Genomic DNA, 23,415 nt, shown 5'->3' with positions numbered 1-23,415 from the left:
AGATTTTGATGTCATCTGGTAACAACCAGAGGACTCCCAGTTCTCTCATTGGGGACAAGAGCTCATATGTCTGGAAAGTGTTGGCCCGGTATCTGGCAAGCTCCCTGCAGATGGCTGCCCAAGCTGGCCGCCTGGGCCGACTGCCCCCGCTTCCTGGACAGTGGGGTGACATTTCTACTCAGATGCCACAGGGAGCTACTTGGTTCACCCAGGCAGTCACTCAGATTCAAAAATACATCATTTTGGTCCACAGAGCTCTGTCTATCTGTATGTTTCCAGCCTTGGCCACCCTCAGAAGGGGACTTAGCAGGGCTGGGGTGTACAGGAGACTCCAAAGTGGGCAAAGCAAATGCTTTTCCTTTTGAAAACTTAAAACACGTTTCCTCACAAAACACGGGCCTGAAAGATGTTCACCACATGGGACTGGCTTCTGGTGGGAGTGAGAGGCACAGAGGGTCTGGGCCTGAGCAAGCCATGCCTCTGTCCCTGCAGTGCCCACCATGTTTGGTAATTCCCCTGGAGACAGATTGCCCCTTCCTTTGATGAAAGCGTCTGTGCCTCTCTTGCTGGGCACTTGTTTTCCTCCCGGGCATGACGGTCATTTCTACCCATGCTTTAAGGCCTTTCCAGAGGCACAAAAGGGCCTGAGCAGAGTGATGTGGGTGACTTCTGAGCCCTTAGAAATGAAGCAACGAGAAAACACAGGAGAGCACATCTGCAGACAAACCCAAGCTGCTCCTCCTTGGGCCGCAAGCGTGCAGCATCGCAAAGGGGAATCTCGTTTTTTGTGCCATGTCATAGCATATATGGAGTAAGAAGAGGCCAGTCCAAGAGCAGAAAATTATCAAGGGTCTAAGTGGAGGGGCACCTTTGGAGCCAAATTCCTTGTCAAATAGCCCTTGCTATTGTCCTGTGACCTCCTACTTTGCCCTGTTTCCACTATCAGGCTGACAAGGGTCACAAGAGCCTGGGAGCAGTGGTTGGAGGGCACTCTGGGGTCTGCACCTGGGGCCAGGAGCTTGGCTTGGTGACTGACTACCTGGGGAACCTTGTCACTCGTCACAATCCGTAGCTCTGGTGCAGGCTGGTGGCTGTTCACCTTAATCTTCCTTTGCCTCCACAGTAATGAAACCTTGACTGGAGACATGATGCCCGGTTACCCACCTCCCAGCTCTCCTTGGTGGACGTGGTCCTATGGCAGTGTGTCCAGTGGGCTAGGAGAAGTGATGTGGGTGACTTCTGGGTGTGAGATTTACAACAGTGGGCACTCAGTCCTCCTTCCTGCTTGGCTGTGTGTGGTGACCACATAGACGATGATCAGGTCCTAGGGGAGGGCAGGGCAAGCATGATGGAAGGGTCTGGAAGGGTCTCCAAACTGGCTGCAGTTTGGAGGAAATACTGATGTCTAGGCCCTCCTGGTCACCTGCCTCCCTGGTGATTCTAACGTGCAGCCACTGTGGGAAGTGCCGGTCACCACGGTCTTATACGTCAAGCTAAAGAACAGGAGGGATTATTTTGAGAGCAACTCAAACAGGGAGCTTCTGTTTTGTTTGTTTGTTTAAAGGAAGGGACATAATCAGATTTTTCTTGGTCCAGAAATTTACTCAAGCTGCTGCTCGCAGAAGGGAAAGTGATGGGGAGCCTGGGGTTAGAGAAAGGGGTTCAGAAGGCTGCTGCCATGGTCCAGGTGAGAAAAGGACCCAGTGGTGACATGGGAGTGGCCTGGTTCATGTTGGGCTGGATGGGGGACAGGGAAGAAGTGGGAAGACACAAGGTCAGAACTACTGAGAAGATTCCTGCTATAGATACAGACTCAGGAATCAGCAGCAGAGGGAGCATGACTGGGCTCTCCTGGGAAGACGGGAGAAGACAAGGGGTCCCGGAACGGAGCCCAGGAGACAGAGGGAGGGGAGTGCCTGCAACAGGCTGAGCAGGGCTGGGCCGAGAAAAGCAAGCACAGGCACTGTCATAGGTAAGGGTGCAGCTGCTGCAGGCAGAGTGTGGGATTCTGCTGAGAGGTGGCCACCTGTCACTGATGAGCTTCAGTGAAGACGGTTGGAGACCGGGGTGGGGGTGGGGGTGAAGTGCTGGCTAGAGCAGGCACCACCAAAGAGGGGGAACGATTCTTTGTCCTACTCATTTACTCCATAAACTGGTTCCTAAGGACCTAGTGGGCTGGGCCCCGTAGGCTGTGGATAAAATGTCAAGTCCTTAAGGCCCTTAATCCCAAGGAGGAGACAGATACTCTCGCTCATGTCACAAAATCACACGATAGAAATGCTGTGATGGAGACAGGCATCAGCAGATCTGGGACGGACACAGCAGGACCAACGCTAGGGAGAAGCACAGGGCCGGCAGGGAAGGTCTGAGAAAGCCAGGGAGGGAGGCAAGGTCGGTCCGGCAGGATCACTGGGGCTGCCCGTTGCAGACTTCAGGTCTCCGCTGCAGGGGAAGGATGACACTCTGGGACCTGCTCAGGCCACGTGACTCGCCATGGCCAAGGAGTGGTGAGCGTGCTGCCTGCAGACCAGAGCACTCGATGGCCAGCACCAGAGACGGCAGAGGTCTCTCTGCCTTCTGGCGCAGCAGGTAAGAATGTTTGAGGCTGTGGCTGCCCCCAGGGACCCGAGTGACCCTTCTTAAGACATACTTCCCTTTGACAGACCAGAAGCACCAGCCAGAAACAAATGTTTGTGGTCTTATTTTGTTTCAGTCACCATAGCATAATCTAGCCCAGTGGTTCTCAAAGTGTGGTCCCTGGACCAGCTTCACTTGGGAATGTGCTAGAAATGCAAATTCTCAGGCACTGCCTTGAGTTCACTGAAGCAGAAACTCTAGGGTGGAGCTCAGCAGTGTGAGTTTTAACAAAAATTCCAGGGGATTCAGAGACAGGCTCAGCTGAGAAGTGCCGCCTAGTCAATACGGATTGATACAGTCATCTTAAGAGTGGGAGGAATGACAAGTTATGGAGAAGGTCATTCTAGCAAACATTAAAAATGTGAGTAAGATACTAATTAGCGAGGCTCATCATGTCATAGGAAAGGATTTTTAAGGGAAAAAAAAATCATCATACCCGTCCCCCACGGACGGGTACCATCCTATCAAAATGGCTAAAACTGGCTCTTTCTTACAGTGTCAACTCAGAAGAAAATACTCTGTTGCAGAAAGAGACACTCTGCATCCAACAGCTTTGAAGTCAGGGCCCAAGAGGAACTGAGGAATGTACTTTCCATCTGTGCTCATGACTTTGCCGTTTTAGAAAATGCCTCCTGAATTCTTTGAATCTCAAAAATACATAAAACCCAATTCTCTCATCCGTAGAGTGAGTCATTAGTGCTGTAGCTGAGGCTCCTTGGTAATGGGCACTATTTAAATGAGGCAAAAAGTACAATTTCAAACAAATTGCTTTTTAAACTGTCAAATAAAAGGAATCCATTTGTGCATGTGAAATTACTCCAAGGGTTCTAACTCTTAACTGAGAGTCGGTGAAAAATGTCAAAGAGAAGAAACGTTCTGTTAAAGAGTTGGCTAAGTGTTTTCACCTAGTGACTCCTGTGACCCATTGTGGATTCAAACCTTTCTATTTTCACCAGTCTTAGGTAAGCTCCATGGACACAAGTTTTATGAAAACATGAAAACCTGGAAACAACTTTCCATTTTACTCACTGGCATTGCTTTGACCAATGTGGCCAAAATTCTGTCTTATAAATAGGAAGACGGTGTGTTCTCAAACTTTTTCATTTAGTTTAAATTTGATGCCAAGGTCCCTTATGAAGGAGCTTTCCAAATAACATGCTTTCTGGTCTTCTATTTGTTATTGATCAATGCATACTTGGAAGTTCTGGTCAGTGAAAAGAAAATTCTGCAAAGGTATGAAAAGATGCCCCTTCAGGTGCTGCTGGGCTTGGTAGAGTCACCACACTGGAGGGTGGGCCTCATTGTGGAGGCATTTCTACAGACCAGAAGAGAACCCTGGGCCATTCCACCCAAGGCCAACCCTGGCCTTTTCCATGTCCTCAGGGTTTCCATTGCAATTAGTTTTGTGTTCAAACCTTCAGTATCTTTGTTGATATTGAGATGAAGCTGCTCAAAATAATTAGTGTAACTTCTCCCTCCCTCTCCTCCAGGGCACCTCTGGCCTGCAGCCCTGTGCCAGGCTAACATGCATAGAACAACCTTGCTTACTCAGTCCAAAGGGGACCTGGCAGGTGGTGGCCCACCCCTGGCATTGGGACAGGTTCAAAGAGGGAACTCATCTCACACTTGATTGTGCACACAAATCTCCAGGGATCTTCTTTAAAATGCACATTCTGACTGAGTAGGTCTGGGGTAGATCTACTGAGTCCTCCTGTCTCACAAGTATCCAGCCCATCACTGGGGCCATACTGCACATCCACAGAGGGGTGACTTTTAGATTCCCAACTTCTGGGGGTTTTATCTAGGGGTCTGGCTCCCTTTAGGTTCCTGGAAAGCAGAGACTGGACTTTCTTACACCTTTTCTTGTTTTGTTCCCTGGCTGTCACTTGGCACAGGGCCCACACACAATGGGTATGTATCTATTTAATTAAACAGAGTTGGTCTTGTTCCAAAAAGGATTTTAAGTGGACTTAACTCCTGGCAGGCCCTAAATTTGCACGTAATAAATTGGCCAAGGAAGAAGTCAGAACTAGAGGTTCCTTTCCCAGGCCTGCACCTGGACTATACACCTCCCTGCTTCTCTGAAAATGTCCCTCCTAACCCATTTTTAAAGCTGTTTACGGTAGAGGATTGATCTGAGAGGAGGAGGAAAAACAAAACCAGAAAGTCTCGCGAAGCCGTCAGGCTCTGGAACATCAAAAGCTCAACTCCGGATGGCTGAGCTGCAGCACTCTCCGGGTTCTTGGGTTCTCTGTCTGCCTGCTCTCCAGCGTTTTGCTGGTTGGTGGGGCGCCTCCTCACCCAGGTCCCCGGCTAGCAGCGGCTAGCAGCGAAAGCCCTGCTGGAGCTGGTCCCTGCGGGTGCGGGCGCCTGTAGGCTTGGTGCAGCCGGCTTGTTAGCTCTGCGCGAGCAATTAATCTTCCGATGCATCCCCCCGCTCCAGGTACTGGCCTAGGGCTCCCGGAGGGTCTTGGGAGCCGGAATGAGAGCAAACCCTCGGCAGACACGCTTATTCTGAGGTTCCCTGACGGTGCCATAACCTGTTTCTCTCTGCAGCAGCTTCAGAAGATAAATAAAGGACTAATTTAGGTTCGATAGAGAAAGAAGGAGAGAACAAGGGACAAGGAAGGGGATTACTTTGGTCAGTAGTAGGGCCTGGGGGTGGGGAGGGAGGAGCGCACAGGCGAGTGCGCCCTAGGGGAGGAGTACACGTGCTGGGGAGGGAGGGCGAGAGGCGGGCGGGAGGGGAGGAGTGGGGAGGCGAAAGCAGCTAGCGGGAGGCGCCACTGCCTCGCAGACGCAAGCACCGGCAGCTGAGGAACCCTAGAGAAAGTTCCCGGGGAGAGCTCGCCCCCGGAGGGCCGATCGGAGGCTTCTCGCCTAGAGGGTCGCAGGTCCCGCGCGTCCAGCCTGCCTACCAGCTGCGCACACTTGGCCGCCCGGGGGCTCGGCTCGCCGGGAAGTAGGGGAGCATCGCGGGCGGGCAGTCGGGGCGGCAGCGGCTAAACTTGGAGGAGGAGGATGCTGCCAGTGGGCGCGGCGGCGTGGAGCGCGTGGGCGCACTGAGTGCTCCCGGCGGGCTCAGCCGGGAGAGCACGCTGAGCCTGAGCGGGCAGGTAGCGGCTCTAGCTCCCGGACTGCGCCAAGCCTACAAGCTAAGGCCGCCAGCGCCACCGTGCCGGCGTCGCCTTTTCGCCACGGAGCAATGGTGTGCGGAGAGTGCAAGCCACGCGCGGGACTCTGAGCTCCGACCGTGCCGTGCGCCCCCACCTCTCCTCTTCCTTCCGGAGACCCTCGCTCTGGGCCAGCTACGCTCACGGGCCATGAAGCTCTGGCCCAGAGTCGCTCGCCTCTGAGCTGCGCATTGCCCGCTCCAGCCCCGGCGCTGTTTGGCCACAGACAGCACTCTGACCCCTGAAGCTCCCCATCCTCTCCCAGCGACAGCGCCCAGGCGCTCGGAGATGGCGCTCCGCGGGACCCTCCGGGCGCGCAAAGTTCGCAGGAGGCGAGAGATGCTGCCGAAGCAAGTTGGTTTCGTGTGCGCGGTGCTGGCCCTGGTGTGCTGTGCGTCTGGCCTCTTCGGCAGCTTGGGTAGGTGCGGGTACCGGCTCCCTCGGGCGGGGGAGTCGGGGGGACTTGATCTGGGAAGCCTCGAGACAGCTCCCGCTCCTTCTTCTTTAGGCTGGTCCCAAGGGTTTGTCCAGCCCCCTCCCTGCGGGGCAAGTAGTGCGCACCCAGGAGGACGCTCTGAACTGTGGAGCTCGTTCCCCCGAGCGGCGCGCGGCCCCCCGGGGCTCAGGACGCGGCTGTAGGTGTGTGTTACTAAGATTGAATCCTGTGCCGCCTCTGCCCCTGGAGCGCAGGGAGAATGGGCAGCGCAGCGCAGCGGCAGCGCCCAGGGATGAAGTCTCCGGCTCTGGGTTGGGTGAAACTGAACGGTCCGCTTTGCTATTCTGCAGAGCGACGAGGGTTGTTCTCCACGTCCCTTGAAAACCCAGCCTCAGAACGGGAAACTGCCACAGGGTCTCAGCTCTCCTTTCGCCCTCGCCTTAGTCCAAAGCGGTTCCCTGGTTTTCCTGATGCGTCTTCCCCAAACACTAAAAGGATTGGGACAGTCTGTCCCCGCGGGAGATTGCTGCCGCATTTCAGCATCGCTTCCCTTAACTCCTCTCAGTCCCCACGGAAGGAGAGGACTGGTAGGTGGGGCCGTGATTCTCCAAAAAGGACAGGGAATTGGGAGTCACTTATGTTATTGCTAATTTCAGATGGAATCGGGAAAGAAGAAACTTGGTAAAACGTATGCCTTGGGGTTTGAGTCCATGTGGAACCCTCAGAGCACATTCGTTGTCCTGATGCTATGGTTGCAAGTTGGATACTGTGAACCTTAATGTAAAAGAAAAATAGAAATGTAGGTGATTTTGCAACTGAGACATGGAGGTACAGCAGGGTTTTTTTTGTTTGTTTGTTTTTTGTTTTTTTTTTGTACCAGGTGTTGAGCCCAGGGGAACTTAACCATTAAGCCACATCCCAAGCCCTTTTTATTTTTTAATTTTGAGATGAGGTCTCACTAAGTTGCTTAGGACCTCGACAAGTTGCTGAGGCTGGCTTTGAACTTGTGATCCTGTTGCCTCAGCCTCCTGAGATGCTGGGATTGCTGGCCAGCACCATCTCCCTAGTACTTTCTTGTCTAGAGACCATTCATTTAGAGAGAGGTTTATAGCAGCATGTTAAAATCAAGTGAAACTTGATCAAAGTTTGTTTTTTTTCTTTTTTTAAAAACCACTGCCATACAAAACCCAAATTTTGTGATTCGGGATAGAGTTTTAAAAAGTGACTCTTTCAAAAGAAACCCAGAGAGTTTGTTTTGAATGTTTTAATGCGGTACTCTGCAAATTGGGCAAGTGGGGGTTTCCCCCCCTTAATTACACACCAGAAATAATAATTTTAAAAATGCCCAGATGCTCTTAGCTGTCAGCATTCTAGAAGAGGTATTATTACCCAGCTGAAACAGTGCACCTCAGGAGAGGTAAATGAGTACTTTAAAGGTCCTAAAATGAGAACCATTTTATTTGCTAGGTCAGGAGTTTAACGGCCTTTGGTCCCCGGCATCCTTGCCTTCTCTCATGGGCTTAGTGTGGCCTTTGGACCATTAGCATCACTTGGGAGCCTGTTAGTGTAGAATCCCAAGTTCCACCCCACTCTGGATCAGAATCTGCATTTCAACAAGACCCCCAGGTGGTCTGTGTGAGAATCCCTAGGCCATTCCTCACCAACTGTCTGGCTTGCTAACTTATGGAGTTCCTGACTCTGTTTACTGAAAGAGAAGTCAGTGGTCACCTAACTAAACCCTTTGTTGCACCAATGAGGGGCTGAGATCAGCTCCGTCTTGTCCAAGGTCAAATTACTTGCTGGTTTAACTGGGACCAGAAACAATGAATTAGACCCAGGAAGCAGAGTACTGTGGGTAAGCAGGTGATGTATCTCCAACCATTAGCTCACTCTCTACAGGTGTCTCTAAATAGCCAAACAGGTCTGTTGCTGACGTGGCTAGGTATGTACCTGTAAGGTCATTTTGAGAATGCAGGTATCACATTGACCTAATGTTATCTCTGACTTGTTTTCCAATCTAGGGCACAAAACAGCTTCTGCTAGCAAACGTGCTCTACCAGACGCCTGGCGGAACAGAAAGCTGATGGCTCCCGTGAATGGGACTCAGTTGTTGAAGAACTGCACAGAGCCGGGTAAGATGTAGATTCTCCTTGCTGCCCCCCAGGTCCTCTCCCGCACCCCGCAGGCTTCTGGCCCTGCTAGGGATGGTGGTGCCTGTGTGGACAGCTCCAGCCAGAGCTGGGAAAGTTGGTTTTATGAACCCTAGTAAGAAAGGGTACCTGCACCGTGTTGGAAGATAACCTGCAGACAGCCATCTGTCACACTGCTAAGCAACGCAAGTGGTTTCTTTATCCAACAACTCAGAAGGTCACATTCCAGAGCTTTGTTTGTTTGTTTGTTGTTCTCACAGTGCTACTAAAGGCTAAGTATCCCCATCCCCTGGGTCCCCTTGGTTGTCTGGGTGTCTGTTTTCTTTCCCTAGGGCCACTGCCTGTGCTTGATGGAGGTCTAGGGCCAGCAGATCTAGGTACTCTGGTGGATGATGCTTAGGGATGGCCCACTGGGGTCAGAGAGCACCAGGGAAGGCACAGGGGAGGAAGGGTGCTTGGGGCATGGGGCCCTTTTTCTGAGATGGATGTCCCTAGGGTACCATTCCTCTCCAAGAGATAGACTCTGCTTTCCCTTGAAGTGGTTTTGATGTTTCTCCTCAGAATTCTCCAGTGAGTCAGGGAGGTAGGGACCCAATGATGACATCTTGTCTGTGCTCCTGCCACAGGCAGGCTTCACTTGTGGGAGTGAAGAAGATTCTCAGGAGGAGAAAGGAGCAGGCAGCCAGGCACCTGGAAGCTGCCCTGGTCTCCCGTGGGGCAGTTCTAGGCATTAGCTCTGGTGCCAACTCTTGGGGTCTTTGAGAGGAGGGTCGAGTGGGGTGATGTATTTGAAAACCCCGAGGGAACTGGGGGATTTTATCCCCGGTGGCTCTTTGACCGAGTCGTCAGGCAAAACATAATCTCCTTGGCTATCTATTTTCTCACCTGTGGAACGGGCAGAACATTTGTCTGCTCTGGGGTTGTTGGAAGCATCTGGTAATCTCTGCATGGATTAAAAGGAGACAGATCGCCAGGCAAAGGAGAAGGTTTGGATGTCAGTCTTCATGTGTCTTATGGTCCCCCTCAGTGAGGCCATCTCCCCATTTTACAGGTTACAAAAGGTCTAGGGAGGAGACCCAGTGGCTCCAAGTCACAAATCTCCTAAGTGGTGCTAGTGGCTTTGGAACCCAGGCCTGTGTGACAGAGATGTTTCGTTGGCCCCACAGATTTGTGAAGGCTGAGCCTTCCCTCCAAGACACCATGCTATTTTCTACACCATTAACTTCCCTCAGGGTCCTCTGCAGAGGATCTGGGGCGTGGAGGGGAGATGAGCGCTTGCAGGGCAGTGGTGGGACTCCCCGCCCCCCCCCCAGCAGTCCCGTCCATTCTGGTGCCCAACCTCGCACAGCACATCTTCTGAAGACTCCAGGGTGCTAGTGAGCTAGAACCCAGTCAAAACTTCCCTAGCCTCATTTTTTCTCCAGAGTCCTAACATGTTCCCCCCCCGCCCCGTGGTTGATGCCAATCATAGCAATCCAGGTCCCTGAAGTGACAGGATGGGCCCCAACATTGGCTGTCCCTCGCCTTATACCTGTTCACCATTACAAGTGAACGCCCCCTGACACAAGTCAGGGCAGCAGATGTCTGGAAGTTTTGAATGGGTTCTAGTTCATTGGCACCCTCATTTTGGGCCAGCTGTGCCCTTGCCCAGTAACTTTTGTCACATGCTGTCATACGAGCATGTTGGCTTAGACTGGACCCTATTTCTAAGGCTGGAGTTCTCCTATGCCCCAGTGTGGCCCTGAGGTCTTCAGCCTGCTGTTAAATCAACAAGTATTCCCCAGACTTATAAAGCAGTCTGTCCTGTTCTACAGGAAGGCCTGGCCTTGTCCCTCCTGCGGAGGGAGAGATGGGCAATATCATTAGCAATGATTAACATTGACTGCTTCCAGAATAGAGGCTGAGACGTGGAAAGGACTCGGTAAACCGTGGAATGATGGAATGAAGTTTTTCCACGTATTATGTACTTCAGTCCTTACTTTGTTTGGCAAAGACAGGAGCACAAAGCTCAGAAGCTCAGTCTCTTCCCAAGATCTCTCCATCAGCAGGAGCATCCCTGGGTTATCTGGCTCCAAAAGCCATGCCTTGCCCACTCCATTGCACCAGCACCCGGGCTCCTCCCAGCTTCCCCATACCCTGCACGTGAGCAGCTCTGCCCCTTTCCATTTCACATCTGTAGCAAACACCACCTTTGAGGTGTATCCGGCCCACGTGTGGCATGGGCTGGGGAATATAAGCCGAAACATGGTGCAGCCCCTGCCAGGGAGTGGCTTATGACCAAGTAGAGCCGACAAGATCTCCCATGGAGAACATGGGCAATGACCAAGGACCGCAGAGGTCTCTAATTAGCAGTCTGGGAGGCACTTTGGGTGCTCAGAGGTGGAGGAGCAGTCCTGGTGGGGTTCTGTGCTGTCGTGGGTACAGTCGAGGCTGGCCTCCATTGCAACCACAGGAACTTCCCCAAACTGGGTTTAGCCCCCAAAGGAAATTATTACTTAGTAACTGGAAGTGTGGGATCGCGGGTTAAGAGGTGTCCATGACCCAGTTTCTCTCTCTCTCTGAACTCGGTTGTTCCCGTGTGGGGAGATGGTGAGCAGAGGTCCAACTTTACACCCCCTCAGACTCAAAAATGCAGGGAAAGTACACCTGCGGCTGGGCTGCCTCGGCAGGAGCCCCGAGCCAGGGCTTGCAGTTGATTTGGCTTGAATGTGTGGCCACCCTAATTGCTTGGGCTGGGGGACTGGCTTAGACCTGGGTCCCAGGCTGTGCCTCTGGAGCAAGAGAGCATAGCCACCTCCGCCAGCTGAGTCTTTATTACTGGATCTTAGAGGCGCCCATCCTGGGGCTGCTTCTGTGAAAAAGGTACCAGGGCTCCGTGCTGAGTTTCAGGCTGGGGTGGAGGGTGGCTTGCTGGCTGCCTCCCTTCTGCATAGCTGAGAGGTTCCCCAGGGCATCGCGAGCTCCTGTGTCCTCTGGAGGCTTCTGCCTTGCACCCGTCTCCACCCACCCGAGGGCGTCTGGTGCTCCTCTTGCTCCTCTTGCTCCTCTCCCAGAGAGTTTCTTTAGGGAAGAGGACAGGAGGGGAATTCAGAGTGTCCGACTGTCCAAACCCCCACCTGCAGGTGGTGTCCAGCAAACACTGGCGCACATCTTTGTAAGGGCCTCTGGGCAGGGATCAGCCTCCTTCCCCGGGCCTCCTGGAGGCTCCCCTTGTTCTCTGAGAGGAGTGACTCTCACTTAGAAGCATAACAAGGAGCCGCTCTGGTCCACCCCAAAGACTCCATGGGGTTAAGGTGCTCTGTTCCTGGCTTCTGTCACCTGTGTGGGAAGTCTCCATCTTGTCATCTGTGTTTCGGCTTAGGTACCCCAGACACTCTCCCATCACCCAGGCCTTGTGTTATCTTCTAAAGTAACTTGGTTATCCGCCAGCCTTGAGGGCTACCTGCTCTGTGCCTGGAGAGTGGTTCTCACCCCCGGGGGCTTTGTAGAAATATTTGAAATGCCTGGGCCCCACCCCTAGAGTGTCTGACCTAATTGGTTTGGTGTAGGCCCAGGAATCTGTACTTTTAAAGGATTCCCTAAAGGGCTGGAGCAGTGGCTCAGTGGCAGAGCACATGCCTAGCAAGTGTGAGGCACTGGGTTTGGTCCTCGGCACCACATAAAAACTAATAAATAAAATAAAGGTATAGTGTCCATCCACAATATATATATAACTGCCTAGGGGATTCCAACTGGAAGACAGGTGATGCTCACCTGGTCTGAGCTCTGCTGCTGCTCAGTGTGGGGGCATCACCTGGGAGCTCGCTAGGAATGTCTCCAACCTCCCCCTGCAGATTGGAATCTGCATTCTGACAAGGTCCCCACATGATTCACCAAAGGCCAAGAGGAACTGGTCAGCATGCTGCTGGCTGCTGGGTAGACATGCAATAAAGATCTGAATTTTGAGTGAGAGTTGAGACTTTGTCTAACAGCAAGTTTCCTGAAAACTAGTTTCTTTCTTTCTTTTGGGGTGGGGAGAGGATATAGGGCAGCTAAAGCAATCGGCTTCGTTTTTGACCATGATGTCTTTGGAAAATTTATAAATAACTCTTTTCCAGAGATCTGAAGGCACGACCCAGGCCTCGAGGCCTTAGATGTTGGTTTTCATGGTCTGTTGAGACCAAGTGAGTCCCGTGTGCATAGAGCATGAGACAGAAATAAGTGGCAGTGACTTTAAGTCCCTTGGGACCCATCTGAGCTTGGGCTGCTATAACAAAATGCCACAGCCTGGGTGGCTTGAAGAGATACTTATGTCTCATGGTTCTGGGGACTGGAAGTCAAGATCAAGGTGCTAAGGGACTTGGTGTCTGGCCTGCAGTTAGTTGGCCGCCTTCTTGCTGTGTGCCCATGTGGTGGAGAGAGAGCACAAGCTCTCTGGTCTCTCTTCTTATAAGGACATTAATCCCACCCTGGGACCCCCACCTTCACGATCTCATATAGCTCTACTCACCCCCAAATACTATCACATTGGGGGTTAGGGCTTGCATAAAATTTGGGGGAACGCAAGCATTTGGTCCACAGAAAGAACCAGTGAGTTTCTGTGCTGTGGAGGCCACCAATACACGCAGACCCTGGTGGCATATGTCCACAGTGGGCAGACTGGGAGGGGAGGGCCACCTGGAGTGTCCGAAGACAGCCGAGGTTGGAACTTGGTATGTCTCAACCGTGGCCCCACTTGGCAAGTGACACCAGGGGGCTCTGACAAATGCAGACGCCTTAGCCCTGCCCCAACCCTGAAATCAGAAGCAGCCACAGATGCATTCCAAGGGCTGCTGTGGGCGCTTCTGGAAGCCATGCCCTTTCCATCTGGATCATCCATGGCAGGTTCTTGCTTGTCTCTCTACATCCTAAAGGCTTTTCTTGGTTATCACATCCCAAGTCGCCTTTGCAGTCGCTGGCTGTCAGGCCGTCTCGGTTCAGCTTCTTGAAAGCCCCAGTTCTGTGCATCACTGGATCATCTGCCTCTCCCAGCTAGAATGTGGAGGGCGAACGCCTTGCTTGCTTTTTGAAACCATGGTGTACGCTTCAGTTTTTCCACCTATAAAATGGGACACAGGGCTGATGGCTTGTCTGCCTCCTCAGGTTGTTAGAATTATATGAATTAAGACAGCGTTTGGCACATGGCACGTGCTCAGAGCTCAGCTTCTGTTCTCATAATTTTCTCATCTGTTTATCCCGGCGCTGATCAAAGCCAGTGTGGATAATAGGTGCCAAAAAACTATTTGTCAACTGAATTTGGAGGACAAGTGAACAAGTAAACATCTCATCAGACATTTTTTCTTTCCTCTTCTGGAAACAAACATCTCTTGGCTTGATGTTTTTTAATCTTTGGAGAATTTGGGGTGCTGGAGGATGCCACACTGATAAAGCCTGTTTCTACATAGAAAACCCATTTTTACCTCTTGACAGGTGTTAATTTGGGCTTTTGTTTTGGTGGTGGTAGGGACTGAACCCTGGGGCACTTAACCACTGAGCCCCATCCCCAGCTCTTTTTTATATGTTACTTAGAGACAGGGTCTCACCGAGTTGCTTAGGGCCTCCCTAAATTGCTGAGGCTGGCTCTGAACTCATGATCCTCCTGCCTCAGCCTCTCAATTACAGGCATGCACCACTGCTCCTGACCCACCACTTTGGGCTTTTTAATTGGGGTTAGCATGGTCTCCTCTGTTCTTATGCTGCTCCCCCCATTTGAGAGTAAGTGATTCCTCCTCCGCTGAGTCCATCCTGTGCACCATGTTGAAGAGAAAGATGTCGGAGGAGCTTGGTTCCCATCCCATAGTTGCAGAGGGTTCAAGTCCTCTTTAAGGTTTTGCTTGGGAGAGGCTGAGAATGGAGGGGGGTTTCAGGGGAAGCAGGAGACTGACTCAGGCACTGGATGGAGGATCTTCTGTGGCCTCTTGGTTCTGGTCCACCCCGGCTTTTTCTTCTGTAAAGGCCACTGAGGAAGAGAGAGGCTGGCAGAGTCAGAGGGGATGGGACCCCTGGTGCAGATGGCACTGAGGCTGGCCGGGAGGAGAGGAGGCCACTGGACAGGTGCCCTCAGCCAGGGGTCTCCATAGACGCCCTGTATGGGAAGCGGAGGTACAAAACGCAGGAGAACTCAGGAGCAGGAGGAGGAGATCCCAGAACTGCACAAAGTACATCGGGGCAAGTGGGCGGGGAGTGCACGGTGCGGTGGCAAGATAGTGTCTGCTGGAACACTGCTGCAGCCGCTTGAGAGACAAGTCACACATCTCGGGTTCTCAAGTTGTTACATAAAGGCACATCTTGAGTTGGAAAAGCAAGAATTGAGCTTAACCCTGGAGACAGGAGCGCGCGGTTCCCCGACAGCAGAGGCCGGACTTCCAGGCTGGGAAGTGGCTAGACTGCACAGGGCGCAGCCTCCCGAGAGCCTGTGGCTCCTCGGACAGAGTGTTACCAGCCACCTACCAGTGGCCTAGCAGAGCCACCAATCTGATCACAAACGGAGGCTGAGGAAGACAGCAGCCTGTCATCAATGTGCCCACGCTTTTCTGTTTGGGGTGGGGGGGTGGAGCAGTGTCACGTGATCCCGTGGCTTGGGGAGTGGAAGGTGTGGGGTCCAGTCTCCCCTGTGCTGAGAGCCCACCTGCGGGCATTTGGGGCTTTCTCCCTCCCTCTCTTCTCTTAACAAAATGAGGTTGACCTGGCACATACAGAGATTGTCAGTGTCCAGAGAAGGCTGTTGTCCGTCTGTCCTAGAGCTGGTGGTCAGATGTGGTGAAGGCAGACATGTGGGTTGGGGACTCGGCTCAACCCTCACCGGCTGCGTGACCTTGAAGAAGTTACATAATCTGTCTGAGCTTCAGGCTTTCTCTTTTGTAAAGTGAGGATAGCAGCCCTCCCTCCCTGTCTCCCTGGCTGCTCCAAGCCCTCACCGACATGATGTATGGAAGTACCTAAACCGAGCCGAGAGCAGGAGGTAATTGCTGTGAGTGTCATTGCCGTGGCCGAACCAGGGCTTCGTGTGCTGGGTGTTCTAAGTGTTTCCATCTATTTGCTTATTTCTCATAACAACCCGTTAGGTGGGTGCTATTATGGTCCTCATTCTGCAGATAAGGAAAAGGAGACCAAGAGAGGTTAAGTAACTAGTCCAAGGTCACCCAGCCAACACAAAGAACCAAGTAAGTGTGTGTGGGTTTAACTAATAGGCTTAATTTTCTGGACTAGTTTTAGGTTTACCGAAAACAGAGAGCCCCTCTGTTCTACTCCCTCTATCAGTTCCCCTATTATTAACATCTTGCCTTAGGGTGGTACATTTGTTTGAATGGGTGAACTAAAATCAATACATTGTTAAGTAAAATCCACAGTTCACTCTCCCTATGGTAGGTCCTGTGGTTTTGATAGACTTGTATCCGTCATTACTGTATCATACACAATAATTTCACCAACCAGAAACTCAATTTCAAGCCAGCCAGGCTTGAAAAATTTGGGTATTCTGAATTGTGAGTGTATATCATGATCCATCTTATTAACTAAGGAGGTAGAAAAAAGATGATTTAGAGATGAGAACCTCTGTGGTGAGTTCCAGCTTGTCACGGGTGTCCCCCTGAGGAATGGGAAATGCCTGCTCGTGGCCCAGCCAACACTGGTGTGGCTGCTTCTCGGTCTGTTTCTCATATCAGTTTGTTTGCAATCAGAAGTTTTTTTTTCCCCTCTTATCCAGACTATTGTGGCCATCTGCTGGCATCTCTCCTCCTTGCTGGGCCATCTGCTACCCCCTGACTTGCAGATTCTCCGCTCTTGACGACACGCCGGCCTCCCGCAATCCAGAGCGCGCCCACTCGGCTTCCTCTTGAACTCTGAGGAACGTTCCTCCCCGAGTTAAAAATGGAACTCATTAAGCATTGCCATGTGCTGCCTTGGGTGGAAGGGAAGAGCCGGATGCTTGACAAGGGATGTTTGGATCCAACACCCGTTGTCCGTTACTCAAGGGGCCGTCGAGCCTGGCATGTCACTGTGCTGGAATACTCTACTGTTTTTCCCAAGAAAGTAGTGGATGTCCCCCTTGGGAAAGGCACAGAAGGTCACAGCATGGCTGAGAGGGGAAGGCACACTCTGCGGGGGGGATCTACCCCTTGCAGATGGGACCCATGGCCAGCTGGCTTCTGGTCCTACAGCTCCCTGCTTCTCATGGTAATTGCCCAAGAAATGAAATGCAAAATGCATTTCTTGAATGTGCACCTGCCCTGCGGTGCACTAGGCCCTGAGCTGAAAGGGACCCAGTCCCTACTGTCAGGGGACAGGAAATGGAATAGGGATGTGGGGGGCGGGGAGACAGGCCTGAGCTCAAAGACAAAGCTGCCTGTGGCAAATACCATGGAGCAGGGTCCCCCAAGGAGGGTGTTGGGGAGGAGGCCAGGCTGAGGACCTCTGAGCCTGGCCTCAGAGGGCAGTTGCTGGCCACGGAGGGACATCTAAGCAGATAGTACTGTGCAGTGAAAAGTGCTTCCTGAGAAATCGGAGCATCATCTCTGTACCTGGAGGAGTGCTTACTAGCAACCGCTGCGTCCTGCTCATTGGTTGTCCAAGGGGAAAGAGAAAACAAACACCAGCTAAGAGAACCGGCACAGTAGTAAGTAATGAGGCTTTGGGGATTTATCAGGGAGTCGGTGCTCAGCTCGGGCTACAATGGAATCAGATTACTTTGATTTTAATTTTTTTTTTAAAGTGCAAGGGTGGGGGGCTGGTGGTTGGGACATGTGGGTATCTGCCACCTGCCCAGGGTGAAGCTGGGGAACGGTTCTTGGTGGCTGTGCTAAGCCACGGTTAGGGCAGATGCCTCGTATTGCAGGTGTGCTTGGTTCAGTGAGAGCCTGCGGCAGGTGGCAGCGGTAACAACACGCACATGTGCTGGACTTTCCCCTTCCCTGGGAGCTTCTTGAGGGCAGGGGGTGATCCTGCCTTTACTAGTTCTGTAGCCTTGAACTCATTTACTTTCCAACCTGAGGGAAGGGGCAAAGTTTGTTTTATTCACCGATGGATCCTGAGCTCTGGAACCAGGCCTGGTGCGTGTGAGCTCCTGACGGTTATACGGTACCTTCCTCCCAGGGCTCTTCTTACCTGGAGCTTGCAGGTGCATATTATTGTTCATTGAGGACCAGAGCTGCTGACTCTGTGTCTGACCAGGCCACGCAGATGCAGGATCCGGGGTGTGTTTGTACTAAATCTGGCGCTTTCCCCTGGTCACCTGAGACCTGGGGAAGGAGGTCTAGAATAGAGAGGCCAGGGTTGGTGCCCTGACAACCTGTGTGGTCTTGTGGAGGTCACTGACTGTCTGAGCCTTGGTTTGCTGGCTGTGGAATGGGCATCAGCCTATGGGCTTTGAAGGACTCAGTGCCACGTGCTGTGTGGGGGGTGACGACATTTGCACCGTGGGCCAGATGCCTCAACTCCAAAGAACAAGCCTTCTTTGTGTTATAAAGAAAATCAGTTATTTGGCAGCCTTTTGGATTTGATCCTTTTCTGAGTGAGATTTGGCGGGAGCATTGTGCTTGACTCTTGGAAGGCAAAGATCTCAGTGCTGGGATGTCTGGCTGGAACAGAAGGAAGAAGGACGTTCAGACATCTTTGCACACGCTCGTTCTCATGACCCCACCGTTGGTTAATCTCACTTCATGCTACAAATGTCAGACTTTTGATTTCATTATACATGCCAAGTTCAATGAGCGCTGGGCAGATCCCATGCTGGCTGGATGGCTCTGCACTAAAATATGTGTTTATTAAAAGAGCCAAATATGCAAAAAATGACCTTGCTAAGGAGGCCCCCCTGGTAGGAAGCCATCCCCGGGTTTACTAGGTGACCGCTGGGTGCATATTGGTTGAGTGCCCCTGTTGCTGGGCCCGTGGGGAAATTAAAACTGACCTAGCTGTGCACCCTGCCAGCACAACAGGGAGCCCCTGTTCTAGTTGAGAGGACAGGAATCTACAAAGCCCTCCTGCCTTACAAAGGGGAGTGGGAGTGCTACAATGCTAGTGCTCATTGCAGAGGAGGGAATTAAAGTCCTTGATGTCAAGGTCATAGAGGGCATCACATCAAAGGTAGCATTGAAGATGCTTTTGAAGGATGATGGAGTAGACACTTAAGTGGTTCTGTTCTAAGGACTCTGCACACGTTGCCTGGCTGATCCTTTTAACAGCACTTTGGGGTCGGGGGGTGTCACTATCTCCTTTTACAAAAGCTACCAGGAAGGTATGCCGGGGTTAAATAACTTGTCTACTGGAATAGCCATATTGGTCTAGAAAGGTTAAAGTTAAGTGTTTGCCATTTATACAGGGATAACACACTGTGTTACATCTGTAAGGTCCTATCCATGTGGGTTTGATTACAGAATTATTTTATTATTTTATAAATAATGAAAAACAAAAACAAACCAAAATCTTGTCCAAGGTCTCCTAGCTCAGCGTTGGCTGAGCAGGGGTTGCACTTGGGCAGCCTGGCTTTGGAGTCTGCTCTTTGGAGGAGGAAGGTGAAGGGTCCTCTGGCTGAGGGAGCATAAGTGCTGGATGATCTTGGGACATAGGGCATCTAGGTGGGTTTGGCTGGTGAGTCACCTGTAATGTAAGCAGAGACCAAGAGCCTTGAACACTCAGAGGATTCACGCTCTGCCTTGTAGGCAGTGGGGACTGATGGTGATTTCTGAGCAGTTGTGTGTTTTAGGAAGGCAGCCCTGCTGGTGGGCAGTGTGGGATGGCTCAAATCAGGATCTGTGCGTGTTCTTAGCATCGTGCTTAATAAGCGTTTCAGGGCCAAAGAAAGTGAAGAAAGAACAATTAGTAGCTACCACAGAGAGATTTAGGCAGAGGGGATGGTCTCCTGCAGCATGTCAGGGAGTGAACAGATGGGCCCAATCTTGTGGGCATGTGAAGTAGGAGGTAGGAGTTGTCAGCTCTGATCACAGGTGACATCCAAGGTCTGTGGCCCTGCCATTTTCCATGATGGAGCACGGAACGTGTGCCTTCCTTCCTTCCGCTCTATGTGGACCCTTGTCCAAGAAGAGCCTTTTCCTGCGAATGGTGGCTGAGTTTTATCCTGCATCCCACCTTCTCAAGTGTGCATCTGATGGACACTCTTCAGCCTCCATGGCTGGGACACTAGGGGGATGCTAGGATTAAAGAGAGAAATCCCTGACCCCAGTGAGCCTGCAGGTTGGAAGGACCACATTGGCTTGAAATGGTCACCTGTAGTGGCACGGCTGGAAGGCTTCACAGAGTGTGCAGCACCTGAACTGTGCTTTGCTGTAAGTGCGTATTTGATGGACAGGTGGGGGAGGGTGGGACGTTCTGGTACAGTGACTGAAGAGATGGGATGGGGAGAGAGAATCTGCTACATCAGTGGTGAGAGAGGTGTTTCCAGTTGGTCCTGGGCTCAGGTCCTGGTGGCTTTTGGGGCTAGGTCAAGTAAGTTCCCTGTGCACTGTTTCCTGTCTGGCTCACATGAGGTTCCAGGAGTAGGAAAGAGGCACCCGGGGCACCTGGCAGGCAGGGTGGGAGAGGCAGGGATGGCGGAGGTGTGGTTCTCACCCTAGAGAAACGCAGTGGGGGTGGGGCTGGGCACCCCGATCCTGGAGCTTCTTTCATCCATTTGCAGGAGCCGTTTATTACACTTTTTTTTTTTTTTAAACCAGCATGGCTTATCCCCGCAGGATTGCACAGAGGCATCTGCTATAAGCAACGTTGGAGGCATTTAAACAAAATAATAGGGAAAAGCTTATGAAACCGAGCATTATCTAGAGCACAAACAAGGCCTGTGGCCCTTGCTGTGGGGACACCACACCCTGAGGCTCATCCTGGTGTCCTTTTCTGCCTCTCCCCCACTCAAATCTGCAAGGGGGCAGCCGAGCACCCCTCCTGAAAGGGGTCCGGGTAGGGTGGTTGCAGCTCAGTCTCCCTCCTGGCCTGGTGGCCTTTGTCTGTCTCCCCAGCTGGAGACGAGCACTGGGTGGAGACCCCCTGAGGTGCGGCTGGAAATGCCTTCCTACTGCTGAACAAGCTCCCTACCTAGGTGCTGAGCCCAGGGAGCCACAGGGGCTTGAGCAACGTGCTAGATGGGAGCTCTGGGAACACGGGACATCCCAGTTCACAAGACACAGATGAGATCCCAAAATGGGGGTCACCGTGCTGAAAGGGCTTCAGCCTGGAGATACCCATTTCCAGAGACAGCTAGAAGCCCCCAGAAACCTGCAGGAGCATTGATAAAGGCGATTAACGGAGTAGATAGAATAATTTATAAGCAAGATTGGAGAAGCCAAGCAGCTCTGCTTATTAGCTGGGCCTCGGCGAAGGAGGGCTGCAGCGCTTGTCTGGAGGACTCCCTTGGCTGGGGGGCTGCACCTGGCCGCGCAGGGAGGAGCAGAATCGAGCTCTCCTCTGCTAAATGCCTCTGAAATGAAACCTTGCCTTCTCAGTGGCTCCCCAGGAAGCTGCAGGGAAATCCCATCACCTAGGACGTTTCAATTAGACGAGCAGCGCACCAGGGGGTTATTAGAGGGGGATGTGGTGCCGGCTGTGGAACTGACTCGCTGTGTCTGTGGATCTTTTCATTCTTTAATTTCTGGGTAATACTTCTGTGGATCTCGGAGGGGGCAAGTCCTTGAAAGAATTGCTTTGAAACCCCTTTGATCATTTGAACCTTGCTTGTGTTTTCCTTAGCTGGCAAAAATCCCAATACGGCGCACTATGCTCGCGCATTGCTAAATGACTTGCTGACTTTGGGTGACCCATATGCGTTAGGAGGAGGAGGGGAAAGGTGGGGGCAATGGTACCTAATTGGCAGACCACACACACCCACGGAGAGCGCTGCTGCTTCTGCAGGCCCGAGCTCATTGGGAACACTTCACCGTCTCCCTGAGCGAGTCAGAAGGGACCTGCGAGCTATTAGAGGAAGGCAGCACACGCTGCAGCTCTGAGCACTGCTTCTCCATCGCCAGTGTCGCACCATCAGCCAGGCTCTTGTTAGAATGCCAAGCAGTGAGTCTAGATCAGGGCCTGAGGGTCTGTGCTTCTAACGAGCTCCCAGGTGCTGACAGCATTGCCTGTCGGGAAGCCGCACTTTGAATTGTGACCTGGGTTTGGGTCCCAGCTCAACCAGTGAGCTGTGTGGCCTTGGGCAAGTTCCCTGACCTCTACAGACTCAGCTTCTCTGCAATGAAATAGGATCACAGGACACAACTGGTGGGGGCCCTGGCAGAATGACACGAGGCCCTGCCTGCTGGCTGCCTAGCGTTGGACCCGTGTTAGTGGTAGAGAACTGAGAGAGCTTGGACCCAGCCCTGGAGCATCTGCAAGGGCTGCTTCTCCCCAGGGTGGTCTTCCCCTCCTCCCCATCCCCTGCTCAAAGCAGCCTGATGAGATGACTTTGGGGAAGATTGTGAACTTGGCCTCTCTTGGAGGCAGGTTGGATCACAATGATGAATTCCAGGTTCCGAGAGATTCTGCTGTTAAGAAACCTTTCAACTTTAAAAGTCATTTTTTAAAATCATAGTGGCTTATTGTTATGATTCGAACATGAGGTGTGCCCCCAAAGCTCACCTGTGAGACAATGCTATGATGTTCAGAAGTAAAATTATAAGAGGTTATAAGAGACATAAGGTAATCAATGTCTTAATCCACTGATGGTTTAAGTGGGTGATACCTGTAGGCAGGTACTGTGTGTCAGGAGGCAGGTCCTAGGGGGTGTGCTTTTGGGGTATGTATTTTTTTTTTTTTTTTTTGGGTACTGGGGATTGAACCCAGGGGCACTTAACCACTGAGCCACATCCCCAGCCCTTTTTTATATTTTATTTGGAGACAGGGTCTCACTGAGTTGCTTAGAGCCACACTAAGTTGCTGAGGCTGGCTTTGAACTCACAATCCTCCTGAGCACTGGGATGACAGGCACCTGACTTGGGGTACGTTTCTTGTCCCTGGTGAGCAGAGCCCTCTCTCTGCTTCCCGATTGCCATATCCTGAGCTGATTTCCTCATCCACACCCTTCTGCCATGATGTTCTGCCTCACTCAAAGCAGTAGAGTTGGCCATCTGTGGACTGAGACCTCTGAAACCCTGAGCCAAATAAACTTTTCCTCCTGCAATTGTTTTTGTCAGGCCTTTGGTCACAGCAATGAAAAAGCTGACTAAAACACATATATAATATAAAATTTGCCTTCTTAACCATTTTTAGGTGTCAGTTCGGTGGCATTAAGTACTATCATCGCCACCCACCCTAGAACGCTTTTATCTTCCCAAACGGAACTCTGCACCCTTTCAGCACCCACTCCCTCACCCCTGGAAACCGCCTTCTACTGTTCATCTCTGTGAACTCGACTACCCCAGGCCCCTCCTAAACGTGGAACCACACGATGTTTGTTCTTTGGTGACTGACTGCTGCACTTAGCATGATGTCCCCAAAGCCCATCATGTGTCAGAGTCGCCTTTGTTTTTAGGGCTGATGGCATCCCATTGTATGTAGAGACCACATTCTGTTTGTCCATCCTTTGACGGACCTTGGGGGTTCCCACTTTTTGACTTATGAATCACGCTGCTGTTGTCTGTCTGAGCTGTTGGCTTTTTGTAAACTTAGTATTTACTACATTTTGGGGGGCGAGGGAGTTGAGTGAGTGGAAAAATATCAAACTCTCCACCCACTGCGCCAGCCCTCCAGGTCACAGTCCAGAGAAGAACACCGAGGTCCCCAGCCCTGACTGGGCGTTGGAATCACCCAGGGAACTCCACAAAATGGCAGTGCCCAGGTGCCACCCTGAACCCGTCAGATCAGGCTCCCCAAGGTTGGGACCTGGGCAGAGGTATTATTTTTCAAACTGCCAGATGAGCTTAGTGGGCAGTCAGGGTGGACAGATGCCAGGTAGACTTGCTGGATTCACTTCCGGTGGCAGTACAGGGCCAGGCCAAGACCTCGGGGATCTTGAGTCCCAGGACACCACGCACTGCAGCCCTGAGTCACCCTCACCCAGATCAGCCACCTG

The 23,415-nt window shown here is 52.0% G+C and overlaps 1 protein-coding gene across 2 annotated transcripts in view; it reads left to right on the top strand.

Annotated features, from left to right (window-relative positions):
- The first annotated feature begins 6,098 nt into the window (after window positions 1-6,098).
- Window positions 6,099-23,415, top strand: part of Slc24a4 (solute carrier family 24 member 4) — a 125,562-nt gene continuing 108,245 nt past the window's right edge. For both annotated transcript variants that reach the window (XM_076848011.2, XM_076848009.2), the window contains exons 1-2: window positions 6,099-6,228; window positions 8,268-8,378. In XM_076848011.2, the coding sequence (XP_076704126.2) occupies window positions 6,099-6,228; window positions 8,268-8,378 (241 nt within the window). The remainder of the gene's footprint in view (window positions 6,229-8,267; window positions 8,379-23,415) is intronic.

The sequence above is a fragment of the Callospermophilus lateralis genome, chromosome 3 (assembly GCF_048772815.1).
Source record: "Callospermophilus lateralis isolate mCalLat2 chromosome 3, mCalLat2.hap1, whole genome shotgun sequence".
In the NCBI taxonomy this organism is placed as follows: Eukaryota; Metazoa; Chordata; class Mammalia; order Rodentia; family Sciuridae; genus Callospermophilus; species Callospermophilus lateralis.
The sequence above is the reverse complement of the archived record's forward strand: the minus strand, read 5'-3'. Positions and strand labels throughout refer to the sequence as shown.